This window comes from Neoarius graeffei, chromosome 26 (genome assembly GCF_027579695.1).
Source record: "Neoarius graeffei isolate fNeoGra1 chromosome 26, fNeoGra1.pri, whole genome shotgun sequence".
NCBI classification, from domain to species: Eukaryota; Metazoa; Chordata; class Actinopteri; order Siluriformes; family Ariidae; genus Neoarius; species Neoarius graeffei.
In genome coordinates this window covers 55719783-55730586 of record NC_083594.1, presented here as the reverse complement: position 1 = coordinate 55730586, position 10804 = coordinate 55719783, and the positions used below count along the sequence as shown (strand labels likewise).

At 42.8% G+C, this 10804-nt stretch overlaps 1 protein-coding gene across 1 annotated transcript; it reads left to right on the top strand.

Moving 5' to 3' along the window:
* The first annotated feature begins 2733 nt into the window (after nucleotides 1-2733).
* Nucleotides 2734-8881, top strand: mfap2 (microfibril associated protein 2). Its single transcript, XM_060910865.1, has 9 exons — nucleotides 2734-2804; nucleotides 4978-5042; nucleotides 5146-5193; nucleotides 5746-5763; nucleotides 5885-5929; nucleotides 6474-6515; nucleotides 7530-7617; nucleotides 7702-7775; nucleotides 7995-8881. The coding sequence occupies exons 2-9, from the start codon at nucleotides 5006-5008 to the stop codon at nucleotides 8096-8098; spliced, it is 456 nt and encodes a 151-aa protein (XP_060766848.1). The 5' UTR covers nucleotides 2734-2804; nucleotides 4978-5005; the 3' UTR covers nucleotides 8099-8881.
* Nucleotides 8882-10804: the final 1923 nt, after the last annotated feature.

Sequence of the window (10804 nt, the reverse complement as noted above, 5' to 3'; positions counted from 1 at the left end):
ACATCGTGCGTCGGCTGTGGGGACTCGACATGCCATGTCCCTGAAACGGAGCTCCCTTCAGTCGCTTACTGGCTGACAGCACTTTCACTCTGGCGAGGGCTTACTGCCCCCCCCCTTTTTTTTAAGAACCCCATGACTGTTTCGGCCCTTAAATCATCTTCGGTGCTTGAAGAAGCCCCCCCCCAAAAAAAACTTTGTCAGCTGAGACTGCGTCATTGTTTGATTCATATGCATATAGCCTTTGTGAGGAGTAAACAAAGAAACAGCTGGGGACTTTAGCACTTTGCCATTAAAAAAAGTAGCGTAAAATAACAATGCAGCAAGAAAAGTACTTGGAAAACACTAAGGCCAGAGCTGAGAGGGAAATACAAACCTTTCACCAAGTGATCACTGCAAACTCCAGCATGCTTTGACTCGACTCCCTTCGATTTCACTGAGAGGTTCAAAAGCCACCTTTCTCCACGTCTTTTTGTGAAATTCTGTGTTCGTTCGCCCTTTTTTATTAGTTCACAGGGACCCCTGAAGAAACTTTTATCAGTTTCACGGTCTGATCAATTCGAACAATCTAAAACAACGCAAGCGTAAGGCATCTTTCATGTGAGCAATGCACCTTCTCCATACAAACACTTTGTCAACTGAGCTTTGGTAGACCACCAGCTAAAGTTTTGAATAACTAATAAGGTGGATGTGACGTCACGTGAAACCCAGCAATTGCAGTGCGTGACCTTGACCACAAGAGGGCAACAGAGAGAGTGGAACAGACGGGCTTTGTTGCCCCTTTTCCACCAAAGCAGTTCCAGGGCTGGTTCAGGGCCAGTGCTTAGTTTGGAACCAGGTTTTCTGTTTCCACTGACAAAGAACTGGCTCTGGGGCCAGAAAAACCGGTTCCAGGCTAGCACCAACTCTCTGCTGGGCCAGAGGAAAGAACCGCTTACGTCGGGGGGGGAGTTGTTAAGACCGACAACAAAAACAAGACCGCGAAAGATCGCCATTTTTAAGCGACGAGAAGCAGCAGCTGTACAAACGCGAAGTCCTCCATTATTATTATTGTTGTTGCTGCTGCTTCTTCCACGTTGTGTTTGCTTCGATATTCGCGCCAAGGTTTATGCAGACGTAGCGACGTAACTGACGTATACAGCGACGTAATGACGTGTCTTCTCTTAGCACCGCGAACTATGGAAAAGCAAGCTGGTTCTCAGCTGGCTCGCAAGTTGAACGAGTTGTGCACCAGCCCCGAACCAGCCCTGGAACTGATTTGGTGGAAAAGGGGTACGTGTGGCTCTTTTGAGAAAATCAGTTCTGGAGAAAATGTTTCTTTGAACAACAAGCACGTCAAGGCTGAAGAGTTTCCTGTTCGCCTCAAATTGAGTTGTTCATTTTAAGCTGAAGAAGATCCAAACCTGCAGTTTTTATTTTTTGGACACTTTATAATGCAGACATGTCGGCCATTTTGGGCCAAACCTTCATCATTGACGCTGTGTCTCAATCCGTGTGCTTCTGTTAGTGCACTTCCGGGTAGTGGGCTGTGTCCACTGAGTGAATGTTGACAGGGTTGTGTTGTCTCAAATCCAACATGGCAAGTGGTCGCTTCCTAGAAACAACAATCGCAGCATCTGACCGCGGTTTTTGCATCAACCTCAAAAATATATTTATCTGCTGTTTTTTTCTTACCTCTGAACAAGGAATGTTTTTTTAGTTTTCATAGTTTGTGTGGGAAGATATTTCACATGACGTGGAAATGACGACACGCTCTCCTCCAACTGGCTGAAATCTCTTGGTGGCCCCGCCCCTTCTGCTCTGCAGTAAAGATGATGATGGAGGCTGAGGGTGTGCAGAGCTTCACACTCAACATTGTGACCATTTTGATGACACCATCCAGGGCTCTGAGTGTGAATCACTTCTACCCTCAAAATACAAAGTGGAAGTGCACAAGTGTGTGAAATGAGACAGTGCGTCACACACAAAATGTATTTAGTTACTTCTAAATTCTCATTTTAGTGCTCTGATCTCATCACTACAAAACAGAAGAAGAACCCCTTTGTCCAGCACTCTTCACAGAAAACACTTCTCTAACTCAGAATTCGGGGGGGGGAACACTTCAATGACGTCACCCTGATGACCTCTGACCTGGAGACGACCAACTGTTTGATGTTTGTCTCCTAATTCCAGAAACAGTTTGTGGTTCAGGGTTTTCTGGATTGTGTAACAGTCAACAGAAAGAAAACGAGTGAACATATTTCAGTGTAAAAATAAACGTTTTCCTTTTTAAAAAAAAAAATGAGTTAATCAATCATAAGCTCCGCCTCCTGCGATGGCCAATCCGAGCCTGCCATTACACATGTTTTGATCGAATTCAGTCATGTGCAAGGAGAAAGGCAGGAGTGTGGTGAGGTGAGGTGGGTGGAGGTGTGGATGTTGTGGTGTGGTGTGGTGAGGTGGGTGGATGTTGTGGTGGGTGGGTGGGGGTGTGGATGTTGTGGTGTGGTGGGTGGGTGGAGGTGTGGATGTTGTGGTGTGGTGAGGTGGATGTTGTGGTGTGATGACCCTGCGGACTGAAAACTCAGTTAAAATGTAATAATTACTTCATTTAAAATACATTAGAAAATATTGTTTATTCTGAGAATAAAGCAAAGCTGCTTGCAAATCGTTCTGCATTTCAATAAGAAAGAAAAGGTTAAAACTTTCTGGTTGGGGAAGGGGCGGGGCTAGACTCCGAAGCTAGTGGGCGGGGCTCCTGACTGTCAATCACAGGCGAACAGAGGCGCAGAGAGGGCTGAGAGCTCGGCAGAACTTTACTGGAGAAGGTAAGAGGTTTAAATAATAAACTGTTCAACTTTCATCCAAATAACTTTAGTCCAAATAATTAAAGAAAGCTTTTCTCCTCCTAAGGTTGAGTTTTTCCAGGTTCATCAGGAGCTTGTGTTGTTCGGTTTGACTTCTAACAGCACACACTGAAGGGAGATAATGAGCTGAAATGAATTTTTGGGAGTGAAATGTGTCACGTGACCGTCTGTAGGTCCTGGTGAGTGATGACTGGTGAAGTCTGTAGTTTATTCGCCTGTAGACACTTCGGTTTATCGGTCGGTTCGATCGCGATATTATTGTTCGATATGAACAGTTGAAACTTGGAAATGGTTTTAGTGTATTTCAGAGAGAATGAAATAGATAATTCGTTAGTGCATATGGTACAGTAACGAGTGGGTGGGTGATGCTTCTCTTCAGGGGACCAAATAAAAGCTCAAAGCCAAATGACAGTACAATAGAGAGCAGGCAGCCAAGACCAATAATGTGTGTGTGTGTGTGTGTGTGTGTGTGTGTGTGTGTGTGTGTAGTTTGGTCTAGTGGACATGAGACATCCTCTGAAGGACTGACGGAGATTTTGGATGAATGAAAGTTTGAGATCATTGTGGGTTAATGTTCACAGTGTAGAGAAGGTGTGTGTGTGTGTGTTGGGGGAGGGGGCATTGTGAAAGAGGGGGACAGATGGGGGGGTTATAATGACTCCCAGATGTGGCTGTGTGTGAGCATGTGGTTTCCAATAGCCACTATGATGCACTGCAGGAATGTGTGGACACACACACACACACACACATACAGAGGTCTGATTGATGTTAATTAAACTTCAAAGAATTGCGGTTGTCCTTATTTCAATTATGTACATTTGAGTGGAAAAGTTTGCATCCCCCATGTTTTTTAAATGAAAAGCTAAACTTTCTCATTTGACCTCCAAAATAAATTGAGTTATTTAAAATTAAACATCAGTTAATTCTTTAAAAGATTAAATCTCCAACATAAACCAAAGTTGAAGGACTTCATCCACAGAGACATCAGTATTTCAGAGTCTCTCATTATGACCTGTTTTCACCGATGGGGATAAAGAACATTATTTACACTCCTCATACTAAAGAATAATTCATCTCATTTGCTCACCCTATGAAATAATTTTTTAAAACTTTTATATCTTTTTTTTTAACTGGCTCAAATCTTGTAATGTTGTAATTTCAGTGATTTTGATGCATTGGAGCTGCTCTGGGACACAAAATTGATAAAGACACAAATCTGCAGCCGTGTTTAATTTCACTGTGTTTATCTCGGAAACAATGATGCTGGAAATACTACACACACACACACACACACACACAGATGTGGTTTTGGCTCACTGTTCTTCATTGCACTCATTCAACCTGGCAGCTCTCATCTCATTACAGTGGAGACGCGAGGAGGGAAAAAGACAAAGAGCAAAAGGAGGGAGAAAGAAGAGAAAGGAGGACAGGGAGGGAGGGGGGACAGGGGACGGGGGGACAGAGGGAGGGGACGAGTGTCAGCTTCAGCACTGGAATGCGGCTCCTGCCTTCAGTCTGTCCTCTGCAGAGCGTTTTCAGTTTTTGAAGAAAGATGCAGTGAAGGAAGAAAAGAGAAAAACAGAAAGAAGACAATCAGCGCACATTCTTTCTGTCAGGATTTTCTCTCCCTTTATCTTTGTTGCTGGGGCCCAGAGAGAGAGAAAAGATGAGAGAAAACAAAAGTAAAAGCACAAATTTGATGAACGTTGTTACTATGTCAAGAACTATCTGACAGTTTCCAGAAAAGTGGGCGGAGTTCTTGTGCAGGGTGTGGCATGATGGTCCACATGTCCCACATGGCACTGATGCACTATTTTGGCACACTGTGTCGTGCAGTAGTGTATGATTGAGGACAGAGCCATGGTGGTGGTGGGTTTTTTTTTATTTATTTATTTACAATTTTGTTATGCTTGTGATTTTAGCTCCGCCCACTTGTCCCTGTTTGGTTCTGTTAGTACAGTGTTATTACAGTGTGACTCAGTCCCAGGAAATGTGAATCTTGGGTTTGTTCCTGAACCACACAGTATCTGGTGGAAAAACACGATAAAGTGCCCGAGGGGAAGGGAGCGAGTGTGGAGAATGAAAACGGACCAAAGCAGCAACGTGTTCATGCGAAACTCTCTTACTTTTACAGCGTGAGGAAGAGCGAGAGACATCTGACCATGAGAGCCTGTGTCCTCCTACTGCTGGGGCTGCCTGGTGACTACACACACACACACACACACACACACACACACACACACACACACACACACAGAGTGACTCATTCTCTCTCTCTCTCTCTCGCTCTCTCTCTCTGCAGTCCTGATGGCACAGCACACGTCTGAATTGGACTACGGAGAGACATTCGGTGAGAAACATTTATTATTATTATTATCAGTAGTAGTATTAGTATTGTGACCATGAATTGTCTCTCACTTTTATTTCTCTGTTTACTCACCTCTTGTCCTAAATCACATCCTGTTCACTCTGTATTGGACTACTTTGGAGTGTTTGCCAATTTGTACTGATGTCCAAAGGAACACATAAAATCCCACAATGCACTATTTCATCATCATCTTTTTCTTCTTCTTCATTAACAGCTTCACTTTTCCATTTTTAATTTTCTTCTTCTCCGTCATCTCACTGGTCTGTTTTCTTCTCTCATGTTCATCTTCATTAATATAATCATCTTCAAAAACCATCTTTCTTTCTTCTGTTTCTTCTTTATCATCTACATCATCTTTCTTTCTTTCTTTCTTTCTTTCTTTCTCCTCCTCTTTATCGTTGCTCCTCCTGTTGCTGCTCTCTTGAACATTTCAGAAGGAAATTAGTGGATGTTCAAATAAACTCCTCTATGTTTCAGTTTTTCACTTCAGTAAATGTTCATGATGATGATGATGTGTGTGTGTGTGTGTGTTAGGTCCAGATTACGGCCATGGTAAGATCAGCGTTTTTTCTTCAGTTCCACAATACTAACCACAAACACACATTCATTTTTCATGAAAATGACATTTTAATGTGTCGAGATGGTGTGTTCATGGTGTCTGTGTTCTGTGCAGTTTCAGTTCCACAGTTTGCACCACAGCTGCAAGTAGAACAGACCGGTACACACACACACACACACACACATATATATATATATATATATATATATATATATATATATATATATATATATATATATATATACATGAGAGAGAGAGAGAGAGAGAGAGTGTGTTCAGGAATAACTGTAATTTCCACCTTCTGACTGTAAGTTTTCTGACATTTTCATAATTCTCCACCTAGAAGTGATGTAATTGGTTACATAATCATTTGTGAGTCCAAACAATATAAAGTTTTTAACTTATGAATCTGAGTTTCATTGATGTCACATCTATCAGATTTCTAATCAGAATTTGTTCAGTTGTGCTAATGTTTGCCATGAACACAGCTACATGCTAATACTAGCTGATGTTCTCTCAAACTGAAATGTTAATCTCTTAAACACTTTAAACACTTCCAAGTTGGAATAAAAGTGTGAATTGTGAGGCCTGTGATTGCAGCAGCGCCTGATGTTCCCTCAGGCTCTCATTTCACTTTCAGCTCTCCATCACCTGGTCTGTGATTGCAATGAGAATCGATTTACTTTGTTGTTTTGTGTTTCAGAAGTGAACCTTCAGACGGAACCCACAGAACCCGGACCACTGGGTGAGACAGGAACATGAAAACACACTGAAAACATCACTTTCATCATCTTCACCAACCTTCATCTGCGAGTCGATTCATTGAATTGTAGAGAGTCGACTCGCATGGATGAATATTTTCTCTTTTTTCCTTTTGTTGTTGTTTATTCTTTGCGTGTACAGGCGCCTTCGTTCGTCTTTGAACTTTAATCCAAACTTCATTTCATCATCTGAATTGTTTGTCTGAACAGTGAGCCGTGTGTTTGGCTCTGCTGAGTATTTTAGAAAATGAAATCCAAAATAATGTGATGTTGTTGATTTTAAACAGTAGTGTAACATTTCTTAAATGAATCTCAGTCGTAAGAAGAATAAACTACACGTTAAAATTTCACAAATTTTATCCGCTTTAAGGGGAAAACGGCATCGAGCTGTTTGGGATTCAGAAGACTCGACTCTTATTGATCATGATTTGGAAGAAGTCAGAGTTCTGGTGTTGGCTGGTCGATTACGAATTTAATATTAATTTAATGGAATGCAATTTAATAAATGTTAGTGCTTGAGAAGCAAAATGGATTAAAATCGCAGGCAAGGACAGTTTTTCAGTAGATACGGCTCTGAAGACAAGAAACATGTCTTTAACTTCAGTTGAGATCATCAACGCTTTCACTAAATTTAGTGTCGAATCTGAGAAGGTTCCTGAAACTCTCAGTGAAGGTGTTCCTCAGGCATGAACCCGCGCTGACTGCATTTCACCAGCAGGGGGAGACAAAGTGCTGTTTTAGACTGAGTGCAAATACAGAGGGGAGAAAATCCTCTGAGATAAATCCAACACTGATTATCATTTATTTTTTATTCTTTCTGTGATTAGAGAGCATTCGGCTGAGGTGTGTTTCTACACACTGGAGAGAGCTACAGTCCAGAAATTACTGAATATTATTATTATTATTATTATTATTATTAAGACATTGTTCACTTCAGGGCTTTGGGAATTGATATCATGAGTCAAAGTAATAGTGTGTGTGTGTGTGTGTGTGTTCAGACTGCCGTGAGGAAAAGTATCCCTGCACCAGACTCTACTCCGTCCACCAGCCGTGTAAACAGTGTCTCAACAACATGTGTTTCTACAGGTTTGTACACACACACACACACACACACTCGCTCTCTCTCTCTCACATAGTTAATGTGTGTGTGTGTGTGTGTGTGTGTTTTAGTCTGCGCAGGGTCTATGTTATTAATAAGGAGATCTGTGAGAGGACTGTTTGTGCCCATGAGGAGCTGATCAGAGGTAAAGACTCTGCAGATGTGATGTTGATTTACTGTTGCAGTTTGTGTGTTGAAGACTGTGTGATTTTTTTTTTCCCAACACACCAACTGACTGAAATGTGTGTTTAAAACGTTAATTTATTGCCAGCTCTGCAATAAAGCTCTGACAGACATTAAATCTGTCATTATTCAGATCACCACATGATTCTGTCTGTCTGTCTCCCTGTCTGTCTGTCTGCAGCGGATCTGTGTCGTGATCAGTTCCCGCGCTGTGCTGTTGCAGCTCTGACCGGTCAGTGTGGCACACTTGGGAGCAACTGTGGAAAAAGCTGCGGAGGCTGTTAAAGACACATATATACATACACACACACGCACATAAACACACACTCACCTGAGTGCTACTGTTAGCAATAAGCTATACACATCCCTCATCTCCTTGGGTTTACTCTTCACGATCATGTCTTCATCCTCCTCATAACTCCTTCGTGTGTGTGCACGTGTGAAAGGTTCAGTCCACACCTGTGGCCGACTGTGTGTTGTAGTGAAACGCCGGTGCTGTGTAAATATACTGAAGTGTGGCTCGTTCGTCTTGGTGTTTATGGATGGATTTATATAAACCTGTATTTACGTCTGTACTCCTTTTATAAATCTTTATGACTGTATGAAGTCACTGGTGCTGTAGAACCCGGTGCTGTGGAAGCTGATGGAGAGCACAGGAACAGCTGGAGGAACTTTATGTTTTAAAGATTGTTACTGTAAAACTGTATCACTCTGTACTGTTGTGTGATTATTATTATTATTATTACTGTGTGATGTTTGTTGTCAAGCTTGGCATATAACTGCTTTTTTACATATCTATCTATACGCTGATCCCAGATCAGATCTATACCCAGTTTTCACAGCTCACTTGTTTAATATTGCACAAAACAAGTGTTTTTGTTCTTATCCTGGTGAGAAACACACTACACGAGCTGCTGAGGCGTTATCAAGGCCTGATCATCATCATGAGCCAAAATCCTGGACTTGGTTCGGATTGGGATTCAGGAACACCACTCAGAGTCTGCTCCTTCTGATCAAGTGTACATCTCCACTAATAAACACCTCAATAAATGCTTTTTATACCGTGAATCAGGACTGACGTGTCATTTGGTTCTAAGCAGCTTTTTACTGTCTCTAAAGAATGTCCTGGAGGTTGTGAGGATATCTTCATGTTATGTTTATAAAACTTCCCACCTCAACTATTTGGTTGTTGTCGTGTTACAAGAAACGTTTTTCGAACATTATGGGAATGTAATGTAATGTTTCAGTTCCACTCCCTTTTTTAGAACCCATCAGATAAGAACATGGTGAAGATGTGATCTGTGTCCTCACGGCAGACAGAGCTGTGAGGTTTGAGCCGGAGTCTACAGCAGAACAAATTCAGCTGAAGACCACAGTGGAGATGAAAAAGGAACTGGAAGAGGAGCCAAGATTCATCAGGAGAACATGTCTTGATCTGACAGTGGGATCGGCAGAGCATGCACTGGTGTTGATCAGCGATGAGAAAACAGTTCCTCGGATGATAAACAGAGTGATGCAGCTTCAGAAACTGAACCTTTCTCATGTGGAGCATTTTTTTTGTAGGTACAGAGTCAAGATAACGTACACACACACACTGAGCAACAAACACTAGACTTTTTTTTTTGGAAAGTTATTCTATTTTCATACTTGTTCATTGAACTTGTCAGATCTCTGCCTGGAACTGTGGAAATGGCTCTGGTTTGACTGAGTGAGCTGCAGAATCTCAGCCACCAGCATCTCCATCACAGCTTCAGCTGCTAAAAGACCAATTCAAACCTGAACCTTCATAAACCACAACACTGACACTGTCGCTACTCGCGACACCACAGCGGGATGGAGCAGAGGGACATGTGTTGGACCTACTGAAGGATGAATGTCAGGGACACACGTTGAAGATTCCTCACATCATTCCTCAGAAAAGCATTGTGGCCTGGAGCCAGCTCCAAATGGGCGGGATTAGCTCCAAATGGACAACATATGGGATGGGTTTGAGTTAGGATCAGGGAAGACAGTCCACAGAATCATCTACACGTGGAAACTCAAACTCGTCCTGAAGGAGTTCAGGGACAGAATCAGCTCAGTCTCTTGGTTTGTCTCATCACGAGAGGTTTCATGAAGACAAAAGCCCAGCACAGACACACAACCTCGATCCCGGGTGGTGTGTTGGTTAGTGTAAGTGTTATGATGTGTGGACCTGCAGGGTCAAAGCTCCCTTTTGGCAGTTTTAAGTATAAACAGTGACGCTGTCACAGGATGAAGGTGTGACGGAGGTGAGAGTGGGTGTGGCTCAGTTGGTTAAATTAGTGCCTGTGTGGTAAATGAAGAAGCTGAGAAAACATAAGCTCCTCAGAGGTGTGTGTGGTTATGTTTTTTAACTTTATTTATTTATGATAAACATGCTGTGTTCTCCACATGATTGGAGCTGGAGGAGCAGCAGTTTGGAGTGAGCTCTGGGCTGCACTGAGACCCATCTCCCTACTGAGGACGATTCACTTTAAGGAGGAAGGTGTGACTGTAAAAGATGGGAATTAAAAAAAAAAAACATAACAAAAACAATAAACGTCATTATATCAAAATTATTTTCACACTCCTACCCCTTCCTCCTTCTCCAAGCCCTCACAGTCCTCCTCCGTACCCCAACCACCCCTCAGTGAGCTCAGACAGTCTCTCTCTCTCTCTCTCACACACCCCCCAGAGCTGAGGCTTCTACCACAGGGCCCCTAAGTCTCATCTCATCTCATTATCTGTAGCCGCTTTATCCTGTTCTACAGGGTCGCAGGCGAGCTGGAGCCTATCCCAGCTGACTACGGGCAAAAGGCGGGGTTCACCCTGGACAAGTCGCCAGGTCATCACAGGGCTGACACATAGACACAGACAACCATTCACACTCACACCTACGCTCAATTTAGAGTCACCAGTTAACCTAACCTGCATGTCTTTGGACTGTGGGGGAAACCGGAGCAAACCCACGCGGACACGGGGAGAACATGC

Excerpts from the sequence above, each read along its gene's own strand:
- mfap2 (XM_060910865.1), top strand. The coding sequence starts at position 5,006 with ATGAGAGCCTGTGTCCTCCTACTGCTGGGGCTGCCTG. Across the intron at positions 5,043-5,145 it reads CCTACTGCTGGGGCTGCCTG|TCCTGATGGCACAGCACACG; the intron begins GTGACTACACAC and ends CTCTCTCTGCAG. Across the intron at positions 6,516-7,529 it reads CACAGAACCCGGACCACTGG|ACTGCCGTGAGGAAAAGTAT; the intron begins GTGAGACAGGAA and ends GTGTGTGTTCAG.